The sequence below is a fragment of the Maniola hyperantus genome, chromosome 9, assembly GCF_902806685.2.
Source record: "Maniola hyperantus chromosome 9, iAphHyp1.2, whole genome shotgun sequence".
NCBI lineage: Eukaryota > Metazoa > Arthropoda > Insecta > Lepidoptera > Nymphalidae > Maniola > Maniola hyperantus.
Genome location: NC_048544.1, coordinates 8,829,082 through 8,848,203, shown reverse-complemented (window position 1 = coordinate 8,848,203; position 19,122 = coordinate 8,829,082). Strand labels below are relative to the sequence as shown.

General features: G+C 34.9%; 2 protein-coding genes across 4 annotated transcripts; both read left to right on the top strand.

Moving 5' to 3' along the window:
• The first annotated feature begins 2,171 nt into the window (after positions 1–2,171).
• Positions 2,172–5,443, top strand: LOC117985238 (uncharacterized). Its single transcript, XM_034971929.2, has 3 exons — positions 2,172–2,926; positions 3,525–3,729; positions 5,264–5,443. The coding sequence occupies exons 1-3, from the start codon at positions 2,876–2,878 to the stop codon at positions 5,422–5,424; spliced, it is 417 nt and encodes a 138-aa protein (XP_034827820.1). The 5' UTR covers positions 2,172–2,875; the 3' UTR covers positions 5,425–5,443.
• Positions 5,444–7,415: 1,972 nt separating this feature from the next.
• Positions 7,416–17,261, top strand: LOC117985606 (vanin-like protein 1). 3 transcript variants are annotated; one of them, XM_034972373.2, is made up of 10 exons: positions 7,416–7,528; positions 8,076–8,192; positions 9,110–9,232; positions 9,722–9,897; positions 10,294–10,508; positions 10,872–10,958; positions 11,378–11,481; positions 12,238–12,429; positions 14,898–15,022; positions 15,912–17,261. In XM_034972373.2, exons 1-10 carry the CDS (start codon positions 7,475–7,477, stop codon positions 16,297–16,299), a joined length of 1,581 nt encoding a protein of 526 aa, XP_034828264.1. In that variant the 5' UTR covers positions 7,416–7,474; the 3' UTR covers positions 16,300–17,261. The 3 variants fall into 3 exon arrangements, with proteins under 3 accessions (XP_034828264.1, XP_034828263.1, XP_034828262.1); XM_034972372.2 differs by lacking the exons at positions 14,898–15,022; positions 15,912–17,261 and adding exons at positions 13,034–13,155; positions 14,137–14,580; XM_034972371.1 differs by lacking the exons at positions 7,416–7,528; positions 14,898–15,022; positions 15,912–17,261 and adding exons at positions 13,034–13,155; positions 14,137–14,584 and having other exon boundaries at positions 8,010–8,192.
• The last annotated feature ends 1,861 nt before the right edge of the window (positions 17,262–19,122 follow it).

The window sequence follows — 19,122 nt, the reverse complement described above, 5'->3', positions numbered from 1 at the left end:
ACTGACTTTGGCGACTTGGAAGGTATGGAATTAGGTCAATAGCACTCTACGACATGACAACGACAAGACAACGACAAGGCTATGACTAGACAACGACATGGCAACGACAAGACGACGACATGGCAACGACAGTACAACGACACGGCAACGACAATACACCGACAAGACAACAACAAGACAACGACATAAGGCTACGACAAGACCATGACATGGCAACGACAAGACGACGATAAGACAACGACACGACAACGACAAGGCTACAACATGGCAACGACAAGGCCACGACAAGACGACGACAAGACAACGACAAGACAACGACAAGACGACGCGGCAACGACAAGACTACGACATGGCAACGACAACGACATGGCTTGCATCTCGGAAAAATATCCCAGGAAATCAAAGAGTTATCACCGGACCTCCAAAACCAACCATAAAAACAAACCAGTCCATATTATGTTATCACTGTCGTCTGTCATCATTGTTCGATTTGCAAGCCATCATATTAAAATCATAAAATTCTGAAGATAAGTTTGTCACTAAAAATAAAAACAAAAGTTGCCACAAATAATATTGGTACCTACTGGTAGTAACCAGAACACATCAAGAACTAAAACTAATTAAACTGAAGAAATAAATTCACACGTCACAAATACGATTGTACCTATTGTAGGTATGAATATGGACCAGAGTTATTTTTTTCACCTTATCGCATTACGGTCAGCTGTTCGGAATAATATTAGCTGAACAACCATACTAGTATTCAGTAACTGGTTAGAAGCGGTTACGTGTCGAAACGAACGGATGGAGACATGCAAGAAAGGCTAATTGCCTGTCGATTTGTTGGCGGTAACTCTATACCACCTATGCTAGTTTTGCTCAATACAACGTAACGTAATGCATGTGTGCCGTGTGGGTGTGCTACGTGCAGATAATAATGTGTTGTTTTTTAGATATGTCACTCTTAGTAATTAGAAAATGGTGATCTAATATAGGTACTTACTTAATAAATATTTTCCTAACAGACACGATTACCCAGTATATGCGCTAGTAGAATCACGCGTCTAAGTGCGGAAAATTATAAGACTTTGCAAATTATAAGATACTGGTTAAAACTAATAGTTAGAAAATAATTGTGAAAAACTCACATCGTGAGTAACACACTAAAAATTCGTCTAACGCAGCTAAGCCGATTTCTAAATCCATGGTAGATAATGACTGAATAGTGAATAAGGTTTTATGCTTACGTGGATGGCAGTTACCTAATGCTGGAGATACGACCTTAGGTTTTTCTATTTGCGGTATAATTTCTCGTCCACGAGAGACACACCTTACCTACTTATAATAGGTATCTTAAGATTATATAACACGCATTAATAAAAGACTGGCCAAGTGCGAGGCAGACTCGCCCACCGAGGGTTGTGGTTTTGTACTCGGGTTTTTTTTTTCGACATTTTGCACGATAAATCAACAATTATTATGCATAAAATAAATAAAAATCTGTTTTAGAATATACAGGTAAAGACCTTTCATATGATGCTCCACTTGGTATAGTTATCTTACTTTTGAAATTGACAATAATACTTAATTATTTGTTTACATTTTTATTTTTTTGTGTGACGTAACTACAAATCCACGGTTTTCAGATTTATTCCTTTACTTGTGCTATAAGACCTAACTACCCGCCGAAGTTAATGATTCTAGGTCAATGGGAAGTACCCTATAGGTTTTCCTGACAGACACGACAGACAGACGGCCAGACAGACAGACAGACGGAAAGACGGACATGAACATTTGCAGTACCAGAGGAACCGTCAATGCGTTGCCACTTGCCAGCTTTTCAGGAATTTGTTGGTCCGCTCCTTGAATAACTCCATGTTGTAATTAAGTGGGAACACCGCTGAAGGGATTAATTCCACAGTTTGCATGCACGTGGAAAAAAGGATCTGGCACAACGGGCGGTCGAAGTGCACTTGGCACCCAGGTGGTACGGCAAATAGGCCTAAGAAATGTAATAAACAGACAGACACCTTCTCATTTATAATATTAACTATGATTTTCAACTATCATGTGTTTGCCAATAAACGATTAATATTATTGAAACATACCACTTACTTATACCAGTTCAATCCAGTTTGATGCGTGGTCGTCAGTTACTATTATTGTGTCAACCACTTGACCTGTGATAACGATGGAATATTTGTTCTTCAACAGGTCATCATTATCTGTTTTGTCACCATTATAGAGCGCTATAAATTGTTTAAAAAAAACCTTATGAGAATAGTGCGATCTTATTATGTGGGAAATCTGGAATAGCTTCAATGCCAGTTGCTATACTTGCCAGTATACCAGCCAGAGTTTCGTGAATTTTGTGTCTAGAGAAATTTCTTAAAACCTCATTGGGGTCAACCGCTAAGTAATAGTATAGCTTCTGTTTTAAGCAGGAAATAAATAAGAAGTAATAAATAGAAAAACCCTATTCTTTTTTCTTCTGATACAAATTAGCCCTCGACTGCGATGATAAGTGATCGCAGTTTAAGATGCCGCTAAAACACTAACTTTAACACTCTTTCTAAGACTCTGGTCGCTGCCTACCCTGGACATCGACGATGATGATGAAGATAGGGTTATAATCCTGCAGGAGTTAAATTAGTCAAGAGTTGATGTCATAGAAATTCACGACGTCTTCTCTCGAACTGCATGCTAATTCTTTGAATAAATCATGTTTGTTGTTGTCTCATTGATTGTTTAGACTTCAGACCATTGTTTTGCGCTTAACAAAGAAAACTTTACAATGAAGTTCAATTCGGTCATATCTGTGAGTAGATTTCAAGACAACCACTCTAATTCTAATGCGTTTTAATTTTCCTGAGCAATGGTCTTGTGGACTTTTGTTGCGTATATTTTAGTATTTACAGTGATAGAGGTATATTCGTATAATGTGACACTTAGCTTTCCAATGTGGTGCACTTGACGTTTTAATACATGTATTTTTAACTTTAAATTTAACTTTCATCTTCTGTGATAGACTTGGTACATATGTGTTTACTAATGTCTAAGTAATTTGTCACCAAGCCACACCAAGCTAGGTTACAATAAAATAATAACATACCTGCCTGAAGTACCTACTAGCCGAAAAAAGGGCTAGTAAATAAGTAGTTATGTAGTAATTATTCAATAATTACCTCATTAATTTGTTTGAGTAAGTAAAAGAAAAATTAATCTTAGTTCGTACCTATCTGATTTTCTATTTTACTTTATAGCAAGATCTTCAGTGGTTGCTGTAAATTTGAATCCTGACGATTTTAAATTAATTTACAAGAGAATCTAGGTACGTTATGAAGTAAATTGCTATTGCCATTGCCACTTTAACGTGCCAGCCTTAAATTCGCTCTAGACTTTATTCTTCAAAGACATTTCAAGCATAGCTCTTTCATAACACATCCACAAGAACAGAGATATTTTACACAGACAGCATCACAAGGTAATAAACAATTTAATTAGTTACATTAAAAATATTACAGAATGTCATATCAACCGAAGAAGAGCAAGAAATGACAGAAATACCATTGTCGCGATCACTTGGCTTCCAAAAGACATTGGATGATGCCCGCGTAGGAGAAGAATATATGGCTTTGTATAATGAGATGTTAAAGGCTAGTCAAGATACTGCTGGTCAATTTGGGGATGACGACGTTGGATTTAGTACTGATCTTACCAGACTTAAGGGTGCGTTTTTTATTCAAATAAATCAGTTTTTTTTCCATAATAGAATATTAGGTACGCGTAGGTAAATTACGGAACAAATTCTGGGGCTATGGATACAGGCCCAACACTTTTTAAATACTAAGTAGATGAGAGTTTTAGTTGTGTCCATCTGGGCACAACTACTGGATCTAACTCTTCAGTATCTGCACCGAGCGATAATCCCAGGTGGGTATCTACGGGACTATTGCAAGGAATGGTTAAATAAAGAACATAATTGGGCTTATTTGGGATGGCGTATTGTGGAATTTAAATATCTGGGATATCGGGTGAGATAACAGAATAGAAATATGAAATGTTGCAAATTGAGATTACGGTGACTGGTCGCCTTTACATGAGCCCACAATATATAAAGCCACTATAGAGCAATGTAGAGCCACTTGGAGTGTAGAAAAATCTATAGGGAGGTGCGGCACCAATTTCACCCACTTGAAGTTTGAAGGGACCGAAGCCTTCGAGCACGTTTCCTCATTATTACGCAATCAGATACTTCCACGATCCATCCTCGAGTACCCACTTCTTCTTCTTTACTTTATCCCAAGCTACGTGGGGCCGGCATAACATATATCTTCTTCTTCCACTCACTTCTGTCATCCGTCAACGTATTATCCACCCCTTTTATACGCATATCCTCTTTCACGCAATCCATCCACCTTTTCTTTTGTTGTTCTCACCTCTTTTTTCCTTCCACATGCATGTTTAATATTCTTCTAGTGATATGGCTTTCTTCCCTCCGCATTATACCATGTCAGCCTTTTACCCCTCATCTTTTCTATCACTGGCGCTACTTTCAAATTTCCCCTTATATATTAATTCCTTATCTTATCCATTCTTGCCACACCACACATCCATCTCAACATTCGCATTTCGGTCGTATGTATGGCATGTACTCGTCTTTTATCCGTTCCTTTTACCGCCCAACATTTTGAACCATACAATGTGACAGGTCTGTTTTATGGGCATTTGCGGGTCGCATATAACACCTGAGACCTGTCGCCATTTCATCCATCCCGCATTAATTCTATTGTTCAGGTCAATACCCACTATAACCTACTATAAACGGCCGGTGAAGGTTAGCCAAGGGTGGGTTTCTACGAGGGGCAGCCCAAAGATACATCGGATCCGGGCAATACTCACGAAAAGCTTGTCAAAGTTACCCTGGAGCCCTGCCATGTGTCAAGTTATTGATGTATCTGTTTTTAATTCAATTCCACGCTAGCGTGGTATACAATGATAGTGGTGGGAGTACAAAACGATAGCTGCATTTATATGCCCTGTAAACATTGCATTGTAATTCAGTACAGTATAAGGCTCTGTACTTCAACTGAACGTGTTTGGGTAAAATCCTGGTTATCCTTTTTCGTCCAGTTGTGTTTTTCCGATGTTTGAGGAGAAAGGCTTCGGAGTTCGGACATGGCATTGGTCAAAATAATAAGATTTAACAAGCAAATATGGAGTATAATTCATTGCCGTCATCGCAAATTCTTTGTTTTTTCAGGTATTTCTGATCGCCGTCGATCTAGTCGAATGAGTTCCCCAGTGAAAAGTAGACGAGCGCGATCACAAGCACTCCGCAGAGAGAAACTGAACAGTCAGAGTCTAAGGAGCCATATGGAACATTCTAGACACTCCAGCCTTGAACAAAGTGTGGTTTATTAATTAAAATATTTTTTCTATTTGATAACTAATGTAGTTTTATTTTAGACAAAGTTGTATCAGATTGTCATTCGAGTGTTTTACTTATACTAATTAGTCAGCAGGCGCCTGGTTTCAATGTGTAGCAGTTACGCAGTTATTATTTTTATAATTTTGTGGCTGTACAGCTTAGCAATAATGTACAATACGTTTTTACTTGGCTAAGTTTTGTTTGAGTCCCACATGCTCTATAGAACTTTACGTCATCGGAAAAAATGAGACAATTTTATCCTAATTTGTTCCATAGAACAATTATTGAGAATAGTTTCACATTATAGTTCTATAGAACAAAGTAAAAAGACTTTTCTTTTTTCGTGGCGGAATGTCTTCAGGATCGTTTTTAGGGTCCCATTGGCACCCTTCGGGTACGGAACCCTGAAGAAAAGTTTATTATGACGTCGGAAACGGAACAAATTAGGATGAAATGTCTCATTTCGTCCGGTGACATCAAGTTCTACGGACCAAATGGGACTTACCCGAAAATTGTATCAAAAACGTTTCAGTAAAATTACAATATTAATTATTTTTCAAGTTTCCACGATTATTTTATAAACATTTAAAATATTGCGAAATCACTAGATAGTATAGGTTATATATACCTACCTAATTAAAAAGTTTTTGGAATTCGAAAGCTAGATCGGTTTTTGAGCAATTTTATTTAAGCAAAGAATTGTTTATTAAAAATATGATTGCTTTAAAATGTTTAAAGATTTTTAAGAAATAGTTCTGGAACAAACGGATTATAACATAAAATATTATCTTCAATTAATATTCGTTGGAGATAAGGATTTACACCATTTAGGTACAATTGGCTATTACGAATAGTCTGTAAGTATAGGTAAGTTTTGTGGATAGTTAATATAAATCGTTATCTCATATTTGCATGATATATACCTATTATGATACCTATTCCATTCCAAATGTTTAGGAAATTCCGTCTTTATTCTTATAAGCATAACGATTTTATAAAATCTCTCGTCTCAATATGATTTTGTTCTATGAAGTTTTAATATTATAGTGAATTGTAGAGAAATCTTTTTCAAGCTTATCAATACGTAGATACTCATTACATTTTTGAGTTAAATTGCATTTAGGATTTATTGCAGAAAATACTACTTAGTATAGAACAAAAGTTGGGATTACCTATTTGATAACAACAAATATCGGCAATCGGCTAGATGAGAATTTGATAGCTGATTGTTGTAATTTCGTCAGACTTATTTTATTACCTACTATACAAAAATCCAAAGAAAATAAATATAAAAATAACCTTTTGAAACTGGATAGAGCATTGTAATATACAAGAATTATCTATGATATATTACAACCACATTGAGACTATGCTATACCCAAGTTTATTATAAACTAGATGATGCCTGGGACTTCATCCGCGTGGATTTAGGTTTTTAAAAATCCCTAGGAAACGGATTGACTTAATTTTTTGCATGGGTATAGATAAAGACCTGGAGAGTGACATAGGCTACTTTTATCCCAGAAAATCAAAGAGTTCCCACGGGATTTTTAAAAAACCTAATTTCACGCGGACGAAGTCGCGGGCATCAGCTAGTACCTAATTAAGATTTAATTTTAATTGGTAAGTGAACTTGAAAAAAAGTTTTAAGTCATTTGGAAAAAATCGGAAAAGTATATACTTAAGTTTAAAGCTTAAAAAAAAAGCTCAAAATCCATATTTTTAATAATAAGTACCGAATTAGTAGTGACAGTAGAAACAATTACTTACTTATCTGATACCTAGTAGGTAATAAGAGGTAGCTATATACAGTGGCGTGCACAGGAGTTCAAGCCAGGGTATGCATTTAGGTATGAACTTATTTTACGGCAGGTTATAATGAAAAAATAAGCATTGATTTCTTACACTGAGGGTAAGCAGTGCATTTATGCGTCTATGAGCTGCACGCCACTGGGTATATAGCAGATGTGTTCATCTTGCAACTAACTATGCTAGTATGTGCTAGTGATAGGAACAAGCAAGACGCATTGTGTTTCAATAAACATGACCGTTATCTACATATTTATGTTTCTGTGTTTTATACGACTTTCTGCTCAGGTTTAGTATCTATTTGTCTGCATTGTGTTTCAATCATGGGGAAAATGAATATCAATCAGCATAAATGTCACGACGAGGGAAAATATCAATTTATCTATAGGTATACCTATGTAGAACTGAATAGAATAGAATGTGCTGAGAATATGTCCGGCTCTTCTTAGTAGAACTGATTTCCGAACCAATGGAAAAATTGCGTGCACTATATGATAATATTAGATGATGCCCGCGACTTCGTCCAGGTTTTTGATCAACCAATTGTTTTTGAGCGTGAGAACTTTTTGATTTTCCGGGATGAAAAGTAGCCTAGGCCTAAGCCACTCTCTGTACCAAATTTTGTCAAAATCGGTTGAATGGATAGACCCTGAAAGGCTAGCAGACAGACACACTTTCGCATTTATAATATTAGTATGGATATAATATCTTCATAGGAATTTACAAGCAATTGTGTATCTAAAAGTTCGAGACATTGCTTCTTGCCATTATGCGTCTTTACTTATTAAACCTTGTAAATGTAAATGTCTCAAGATTTTTTTTCGTATTTTCACAGAAATCGACACCGGCAGACCACAGCTATGTTGCAGCAGTTGTCGAGTACCAAGTACAGTCTAATGAAACAGCTAATCTGCAAAAGTATTTACAACTTATAGAAAACGCTGCAAATCAGGTACAAATCATAACTAATAAGACTTTATAGTAAACTAGCTGATGCCCGCGATTTCGTGAACGTGGATTTAGGTTTTTAAAAATTCCGCGGGAACTCTTTGATTTTCCCAAATAAAAAGTAGCCTATGTCCTTCCCCGGGATGCAACCTAACTCTGTAGGTACTTACCAAATTTCAAAAACGGTTGAAAGGATGAGCCGTGAAAAGCTAGCAGACAGACAGACAGATACACTTTCGCATTTATAATTTTAGTAGGTATGGAAGTATGGACTATACACATAATGAATCCAGACAAATACTTTGAAATGAGCGATAATAAGGTCAATTAGTAAACGCTTCACATTATTCGTCCTTTATAATGCAATGATAACTACCTAAGTAGGTACCTAGCCTGGAAAGTGTAAAATATGAGATAGATTATAAGTACCTACCCACTGGATTCAAGTTACTAAGTTTGGACATCATTCGACAGCGTCTTATTGAGATCTCAACTTTCAAATTGGTCTTTCAGCAGCTCGATTGCGATAGAATGACAGCTACAATGTCATGATCGCAATCACCTATGATTGGTTGATGCTCGCTCACTATTGGCTACAATGCTTTATTGCAACAAGAATAGCATACATTCAGCCAATCATAACAATTGCGATTGTATGATGATACAATACCTGCATATAATGATTGATGCAGGTTACGACTATCCTACATCTGCTTCATGATTTATTGGTTTTTTTTCCACGTAAAATCTTAGTGATCCGAACCAAAAAATCAAATTCAAATCAAAAATCAGTGCCAAAGGAAATTGGAAGAGGAATAAAATTTTCAAGACGGATTCGTATTGAAAATTTTATTCCTCTTCCAAGATTTCAAATCACTCTAAATTGTCTTTAATACTTGTAATTTTTCGTTTTGTTTTCAGAATGCTGATATTATTGTGTTTCCTGAAATGACCTTGATCAAAAGGCAAAGTGTGGTTGTACCAATCTATGGCTTGCTAAAAGTGTACCCCGTCCCCGCTGCACATCCAGAATTATATGACGAGGTAAAATATAAGTAGTTCGTAACTCAGAAGATAATATCATATTTACAGAGCTTGCTAAAGAATTTTTTTAAAAGAAGGCAGTCAAAATACATAGAAAATGAGTTGCGATCGATCAAAATATTTGTTGAGAACTTTTTGAATAGCTTCAAGATTTTTGTTCATTGTAAAAAAATAGTGGCTTATTAAATTTAAAAATCCTTGTACAAAACAAAATTCAACTCATTATAATAAAATTCTTGGTCAATAAATTCCTGAAAGGCCGGCAAACAACGCATTGGCGGTTCCTCTGGTGCTGTAAAAGTTCATGGGCGGAATTACTTAACATCAGGTGACATGCCTCCTCGTTTGCTTGCTATTTTTATTTTAAAAAAAACCATGCAGCATTACAAAATCTGCGTTCTGACCTCTTCCATCCTTTTTAGCATTTAACGACTCTTAATTTAATTTAAACATCTTTATTGCAAACATATTTTTTTTAAATTGTTTCAGGTTCTGGTTTCTATTTCTACAGCTGCAAAACAGAGCCAAATCTACGTGGTTATTAACATGCAAGAGATGATGGATTGCAGGAATGGGGGATCTCCTGGCGAGAACTGCCCGAAGCAAAAACAATACCGTTTCAATACCAACGTCGTTTTCGACAGAAATGGGGCGGTCATTGACAGGTAGGTATAGTATTTTGTACTACAATACCAGAGTGAAGTAACGATTTACTGAAATAAAAAGCAAAATGGAAAATGTGACTGTCCGAAAAAAATTACCTATCACAAAAACCAACCTGTTTTATTAAAACTAAGTACCCACCTACTATGTAGTTGTGATCATAAGTAGTGATAAGTGATAACTGATGTGATAAGCCTTTAGTTTGGTCATTGGTGTATGATTTATTTAGTTTGGATTTAATACTGACTGAACAGTTGAACGACCGTTTCGTAAATTATTTAAGTAGAACAATTTACTCTGAAACGCATATTTTATTTTTACCTACGTCAATTTATAGGGTTACATTTATTAGCGGATCAGCTCGTCTTTCATACGTATTACGCATGCCTAACTTTCAGGTATCGTAAAATAAATCTATTTGGAGAATATCCTCGGATGGCAGCCTTAACGCCTGATTTGGGAGTCTTCACGACGGACTTCGGTGTGACCTTTGGCCACTTTATCTGCTTCGATTTGATGTTCCAAGTGCCATCTATCCAGGTAGTCCAGAAGAACAACATCACTGACGTCATCTTCCCCACTATGTGGTTTTCTGAATTGCCCTATTTGACTGGTAAGTGAGTGTCTATATAAAATGTACAAATCTATTAGATACGTACGTACCTATCTACAGACATGAATGTTGTATTAACCCTTCCAATACATTGTATAGTTGTGATTGATTGCACTATAATTTATGATATTCGTTTTCAGAACATGTAGGTATTTTATGATGCAATAAACTTTTTGAAGGCATTAAAAAAGATGATTCTTTAAAGAAGTTACCAGTGGAAATATCGTTCTACCAAAGTTTTTGCACAGCTCGTGACATATTTTTAATACCGCTCAAGAAGCGCTCAAGCTTGCCGAATTCAGCATTTTCTAAGCTTGTTACAGTTACCCGCGTTGACTATTAATTTATCTTGATCTTTCACAGCTGTGGAGATTCAACAGGCGTATGCTCACACAATGAATGTAAACTTCCTCGCCGCTGGAGCTAATAATGTTAGAGTTGGAAGTACAGGTTAGATTTTTTATTCCATGAAAAGAGCACACGATGCGATTTAAAATACTTAGTAGCAGGCTAACCTGGAAGGAGTATAGCAGTTAAATTAAACTCTAATCGGTTTTACGGACATCTTACAAGAACGTTAAATCCTTGGCAGCTTCTCTTTGCTGTTAGAGTGCCAATTAAAAGCCCGGGTCAATTCCTCCTCACAAACCAGAACAGAAATAATTTAGAAATTTCAAATTCCCAAATTACTCCTACCTAAATCGAACCCGGTCGGTATTTCCCACTTATTAACACTACTGTATCACTTATTGGCCGTAGTCCACCGCACTGGCCAATTACTTACTAAAACTTTAGTTTTAGTAAGTAATTATTTCATTTTTTACTATACATTAAATATTTTTTAATTATTTAGTCTGTATATTCAACAGGGTCAGGTATCTTCTCGGGAAAAGCCGGAGCATTAATAAGTCTGATGACCGGTGTACCAACCACGAGGTTACTTGTCGCTGAAGTACCCAAAGTGCCTGGACAAGTATGCTTTTATTTTGGTTATGCTAATAATAAGTATAGTTATTTCTAAAAAAGGAATGCCTGCAACTTTGTTCCTGTGAGAATTAAAAAAAAAATCCTTTGTACATTATAAAGGATTGCTTTTACTCGTAGAAAGATTTTTTTTATATTTTTTATTAAGATACATGTTAACCCTTGACTGCAATCTCCCTGGTGGTAAGTGATGATGCGATCTAAGATAGAAGGGGTATGGCAGTTTTTATTAAACCTACATGAAATAAGCAATTGCTCTCTCTCTGTGCAAAATTTTAGCTTTCTAAAACCAAGGGGTCTAAGTCTCATTGAGGGTCAAACCTCTGTGGTTTTTTTACAATGCGTACTACCTATTATATGTAAATTTTCTTGTATGTTAATAATAAATAAAAAAAAAAAAAAAAAAAAGTCAGGACTTTTCTAATAATTATGTGTTGATTAAAACAAAAGTACGTCACATTTAAGTACTGGTGGCACGGAGTAAGGTAATATTGTGCTAGATGGTTTTGCTATTATACTATTATAACAAATATTATCTAAATAGTAGGCGCATCCCTCTATAACACAACGGTTTAGGAGGTAGCCTGATTTGGGGTGGCTTACCCCTGAAGCTTTAGCACAGGCGTGATATTTAGTTAGAGAGGAATAAGATTTTGGTTTAGATACAGTTCATAGGTAAACCCCTAAATGATAAATTTCAATTACTTTATTTTGTAAGTTTGTAACTATATTTTTCAAATTTTAGGTGGAAGGCACTTATCCGGGTCCCATCTACGACAATCCCGCAGACCAGGATAACTTACTGCTAAAAACAGACTCCTCTTTGCTCTCTCATGTTAGCAGATTGTTAAAAACGGGCTTAGAAGAATTTACCCTAGAAGATAAAGATGTATACTGTCACTTTAAAGTGCGTTTAAGTCAACAAAATGGAAAAGCGGTACGTTGGGTCACATTTTTAAAGAGTCACGTGTGGGACCGCTTTTATTTCTTTTTATAGCAATGACATTATAAGTATTTTGAGATATTTTATAATAATATTTTTTTATTTGAGATGGCATCTTGATTAAAAGTGCACTTATTATCTATAAACAAATAATTCATTAGCTTACAGCATAAGCTAACTAACTTATAAAACTAAAGTCGTTTCCCAAGGAAAACGTATGCATGAACGTTGGCATGATTTTTCATTGGGTAAGTACTTACCTTCATTTTAATTGCAATTCATAGTAAGATAACTAAGTGCATGAAATAACTTTAGTGCATTAAACACCGCTTTGGATTTAGCTTCGAAAGGTAAGCAATGCACTTATGTACATGAAATATTTAATAAGTCAAAATGCTTTAATACCTATTCCTATACCTATATACCTAATACCTATACCTAATAGATATATATATATATATAACTATAGTTTTAACTTACATTAAAGTTTTATTTTGAAAGGAACAAACTACCTATTTAATGTTAGTTGAACTTGCTTTCATTAAATATATCACAGGAATATAAGTTTAATAATTATGACTTCTTTTCTACGTTTCAGGTGCCTTTTTACCGAGCCTTTGTTCACGACAGCTTTAATGTTTACGCGAAGCGTCGTCTTGGTACTGCGGGTTGCGTTATAGTTTCCTGCAAGAATGAGGACCTGAAGAGCTGTTGTTACAGGTAGTTTACCGATTTATTTTCTTATGTTTGATCTTTAGGTACACATCGTTACTCTAGATGTGACACCTCATAGCTGCAATAAATAATAATAATTGGTCAATTTTATGTTTTAATGCAAAAATGATCGTATTTTCCCATCTTTCTGATAATATCTCGTAGGTCATCATCATGATCAACCCATCACCGGCTCACTATAGAGCACGGGTCTCCTCTCAGAGTGAGAAGGGTTTGGCCATAGTCTACCACGCTGGCCATCTCGTGGGTAAGGAATCTTAATTCACAAAAAAAGCTGACTGTTAGTGACCTCTTCTTGTGACTAGACAACGACTAGAATGGGAAATTACGTAATTAACATTTTTTGCATCAAAATATAAAACTGACTAAGTACTTAATCAGTATTGCAGTTACAAGTAAGAGCGACGCTATGTTATTGTTTGTATCAAAAATAAAAGATTTATGTTTTTATAAATTTTTTGAGTCCTATAATACGGTATTTTACACCAAGCGTGAAAAAATCTAAAAATGTATAAACAAGATAGTATTAGCAATAAGCAATCGAAAAATGTAATTTCAGTTTTTAAAATTATGAATTTTATTATGAATTTTAAAAATTTTACTTTTTTATCTGTTTTACAAATATCCAAAACGCATGATACCGTTAGCAGCCATGTTAACTCCAAGTGTGACGTCACATGGATTGAAATTGTACCTAATGTATTTAACTAAGAAAACACCCTTGCTTACCAATCCGTGTGACGTCATGACAGCTCTAGAACCTAAAAAAATGGCGGATAGTGTTTTCGCGGCAAAAGACATGCAAAATTTAAATGAATTTTTATTACACTTATCGATTGTATAAAATTTTTGTAAATTTTTTGGTAGTTTATTATTAGTTTAGGATCAAATTAAGACACTTCTCAAACAGGGTAAAATACCCTATTATTTTTCTTTACGTTCAATATCGATATTTCTTTTTTGCAGGTTAAATAAAACTGAAGAATTGAACATTAAAATTGAAGAGCTGGAAATTGAAATGACTTCACATCGCTCCCACTACAACAACACTTTAAAATGCGATGATGTCGTATATTATCCAATCTCACTAAGGAATAACAAATTTCCTTTAAATCCACAAAATTACACCTTCAGAATTGATCAAAACCGTCATTTTTACACTCTAATTGATAATGAAATAACACAGAATGATCAGCAATTTGTTACGTATAGGTTAAATTCGCCGCAAACTGAATTACTTTCTTTTGGTATTTGGGGAAGAATTTATGAAGAAGATAGTAAGGAAGTGATTTACGAAAATGTTGAACCACACGCGGAAATCCAGAATTCTTTATTGGGCGGCCAAAAAGAATACATTATTTAACAATTATTAGAAAACCTAACGTGTGATTGTATTTGTAAAACTTAAAACTTTCTTTCTTTTTCCGAATTTGATAGAATAAAATTATTTTTCATGTACAATTTTTAATTTTTGCCTATGTACCTTTAATTATTTACTTTATATCTGTCCTGCGGGAAATTATTCATTTTGGTGAGATTATTTTTTTCAAGATTGTTATTACTATTAATGATAATAATATTTGTATTTTACGATAAAATAATGCCAAAGATTATTAACCAATATTAAACTTTAAGATTTAAAATAAAATTAAGAACTGGAGAAGGGGAAAAAGGAAGATCAAAAGGGGAACGAATATTTTTATGAGCCTTTTTAAATTATTTTGCAGAGCTATAGATATAGAGCCCTTGCGTTCAGTGGTACCCGCACTTTTGATGGCGTAGCGACCGGTGGTGCCAAGGTCTGCTCTGTGGTTGCCTGTACGGGAGAGGCTATCAGCACTTGCGGAAAGAGGTAATCTCAAAGAGGGGTGAAAATCCAGATATACTTAATTCAAAATTATTGCCAATAATATCACAATAGTCTTAGCTTAGTATTTTTTAAATCTGACATTTTTAATGGGCTTTTACAGGTAATCTATATTTAGCTTAGTTGATTAATGATAAGAAATGAAGCTGGCGCTTTATTGAAGTAAAACATCTTTGCGCGCGACTTCTCGATTTTCTTGATTTTTTTGTCTGTATGTACTTAAATGGCTGCCAAACAGAACACCTGACCTGTTTTGAGGCCGCCATCTTTTATCGGTTTTTATGGTTTTTACCTAATACGACTTATATTTTTAATCTTCCACAACGTCAAAGAATTTTTACTTCACTACTGCATACACTAATTTTCTTAAATCCGGTACCTATTTGAAAACTACTCAAATCAGTAACTTTTTATCAAACGTCAAAAGGTGCGATACTATTTCATAGCATAGCGCATTAGTATGCGAGATACTATGAAATACTGGCATGTGTCGTCACATCATAATGATGGATTTTTTAGTTTAATCGATAATTAAAATAGTTATTTAGTAGATACACTTAAAAGTAACAAAGGACATGGATATTACGTATTTTAGAAATAATCACTGAGAAAGAATTTATTTTTGATATATAAGCAAATGCCTAATTGGAAAAGGTAGGTATAGAAATGTTCATTGAGAAGTGTAATATCAAACAAGCAATCGTTGTAACTGAAACCGAATAGGTAACTAAGTAGGACTTCAAAATTAATTTTCTAAATTAATTTATGCACCACAAAAATCTTGAACCAAATAATCAAGAAATGTTCAATGTCGGGTTAGAAAAGTTTTTCCTGGCGTTGTTAATCTTGTTAAAATATTTAAATATTTTCACAGGTTCCCACGATTTTCACCGAATTCAACAGGCATTTTCGATGAGCTCACCATAACTGCAAGAGTGCCAACACCCGTGATAAATGCCGACGTCAACGCTGAAAATTCCATCTACTTCCCTGTATCATTAGACACGAGCATAATGCCTCTAAAGCCTAAGGACCATACATACAGAGAAACCGTTTCATCTGTCACTAACATTTACGTATTAGATTTAAAAAATGTTACAGCTGAACTATACGTATTTGGTATTTGGGGTAGAGAATATACTTTAGATGGACAAGAAGCCTCACCGCCAGTAAAAATTGAGGCTACAAATTCTGTCATAGATTCTGCTCTTATTAAAATAGGTGGCTTAGTTTGGGTGTTGCTGAGTGCATTCACTAGATGATAAGTATATCTGGGCGCGATCCAGCTTCACTGCATCTTTCGAGTTCTTTCCGCGATAACTCGGGGATGCCACCTGTCAAGATAAACTTGGAAAGTAAAACATTATCCAAATACGAATTTTCATTCTAATTGTTAGAGCCGTTTCCTAGAAACCATTAATATGTACCTACCTACCTAGATACAGGATTTAAGGGATATTATGTCAACGATGTGATTATGCATTATATAACGAAATTACAAATGTATCTATCTCGAAAGCAATGTGTTACAATAGGTAATAACAATGCTTATTAATAATATGTGGTTACTTTTGTACCTATGGGTAGATAATAGAATGGTCAAAATTCCGGTCAAGGCGACCGGGACTCCGGGAGTGTTACATTTTAGTTAGAGCAAAACTGCATTCAATGTTTATAGCCATGTTTGCTGAGATTGTTAGTTTTCGTAAAACGCAAATAAATAATTGTTTTATTTATTTGCGTTTTACCTTCGTTTTACGTACGTTCTTCCCAGTGTTGGGGACAATACGCAGGGAAACTTACAGTTTTTTTTAAATAACGAAGGTCTGCCACGCGCTGGCTCTTAGTCTATAGGTATCTATTGCTGTATTGGATGTTTCAATCTATTTAACGCAGCTGATGATAAGCTCTGTGGAAGAGAATATGTGAGGAACATTTATTTATACCATGTGATGTCAACAACCTCGCATAATACATATCAAGCAAGCAATTATGGTAGGTATTTATTTCTACTATAGTAAAGATGCCTTGAACTGTACCTACATAAATATGATTCATTAATTCATTACGCATAAGAATTGTTATGGTCACCTTCCATTTCAAGCCGGGGGTTTACATATTAGTATTTAATTCGATTTTAAAAATTCTAGCGCATGCAAAAACTATACCTACTAATCAACTACAGATAGGTATTTAAAGCCAATTGGACTGTAGAACTGTATTAATAAATCTACATCTACACTAATATTATAAAGAGGAAAACTTTGTTTGTTTGTTTGTTTGTTTGTTTGTTTGTTTGTTTGTTTGTTTGTTTGTTTGTACTGAATAGGCTCAAAAACTACTGGACCGATTTTAAAAATTCTTTCACCATTCGAAAGCTACATTATCCACGAGTAACATAGGCTATATTTTATTTTGGAAAAAAATAGGGTTCCGTAAGATATTTGGGTTTTTCGGACACAAGGTGTAAAAAATCAACCAGAAAAGTTACTTATTTTGCGTACGCTGCCTACACTATAAAAGATAGAACCATAAAATGTTCTAATTAATTGTAGATCTTATAAATATCTACAAAAAAGTCCGCGACACACTATACCCATCTATGTCGAGTGAGGCACAGCAACCATTTTTTTATTTAAAAATCTTGAATTTTTTTTGGACTACATTTAAACGCGTTTATTTTACTCATCTACACTAATATTATAAAGAGGAAAACTTTGTTTGTTTGTTTGTTTGTTTGTTTGTTTGTTTGTTTGTTTGTTTGTTTGTTTGTTTGTACTGAATAGGCTCAAAAACTACTGGACCGATTTTAAAAATTCTTTCACCATTCGAAAGCTACATTATCCACGAGTAACATAGGCTATATTTTATTTTGGAAAAAAATAGGGTTCCGTAAGATATTTGGGTTTTTCGGACACAAGGTGTAAAAAATCAACCAGAAAAGTTACTTATTTTGCGTACGCTGCCTACACTATAAAAGATAGAACCATAAAATGTTCTAATTAATTGTAGATCTTATAAATATCTACAAAAAAGTCCGCGACACACTATACCCATCTATGTCGAGTGAGGCACAGCAACCATTTTTTTATTTAAAAATCTTGAATTTTTTTTGGACTACATTTAAACGCGTTTATTTTACTCATGCTATTAATCCTTATCAAAATAAATGATTTCATCACTAAGAACAGTTTATGGAGATAATATTTGGTCTTTGAATGATTAAAATTGGACGTTTGGTTTTGAAGTTATGGCGAAATTAAAATATTACGATTTCTGCTGCACGGCCCGTTGTTTTATATAAAGAGGTAATGTCGTTAAGTTTGTTTGTAGGGGGTAATCTTTAGAACTACTGAACCGATTTTAAAAATTCTTTCACCAGTAGAAAGCTACATTATTCCTGAGTGACATAGGCTATACGGGATCTTTAATATTATATAAAGAGGTAATGTCGTTAAGTTTGTTTGTAGGGGGTAATCTTTAGAACTACTGAACCGATTTTAAAAATTCTTTCACCAGTAGAAAGCTACATTATTCCTGAGTGACATAGGCTATACGGGATCTTTAAAAAACCTAAATCTACGCGGGCGAAGCCGCGGGGATCAGCTAGTTATATATATAGCTGTTCGTGCTCATTCACTGACTCACTCACTCATTGATACCTCTCCTGAACATTTTTGTATGAATTTTTTTTTATTTCACTGCTGGTTTCGTATAGATGACAAAAATTCATACGGAGAGAGCTGATGATTGAGGATTTCGGAGACGGGTGAAGAGCACGCTTAAGGTATTGAAGATAAGTGAGGGGTGCTCGAGCAAATGTCATTCGAAACGTCATCCAATTGCCAATGAGCTGAAAAAAATTTCAAAATGGCGAAAAAAAGATGGCCGCCATACAAACTTCGTCGGTGTCTATCTCGGGGAGTATAAAAGATGGAAGAATAGTTTCTTCGCAAAAGATGATCAGGATCCAAAGGTCTACTCGATGAATAGAAAAAAATTCAAGATGGCGGAATTTATTTTTCCATATAAAATGTATGGTGAATAAAGTCCACATTTTGAAAAACCAACGCTGCATGCTCACG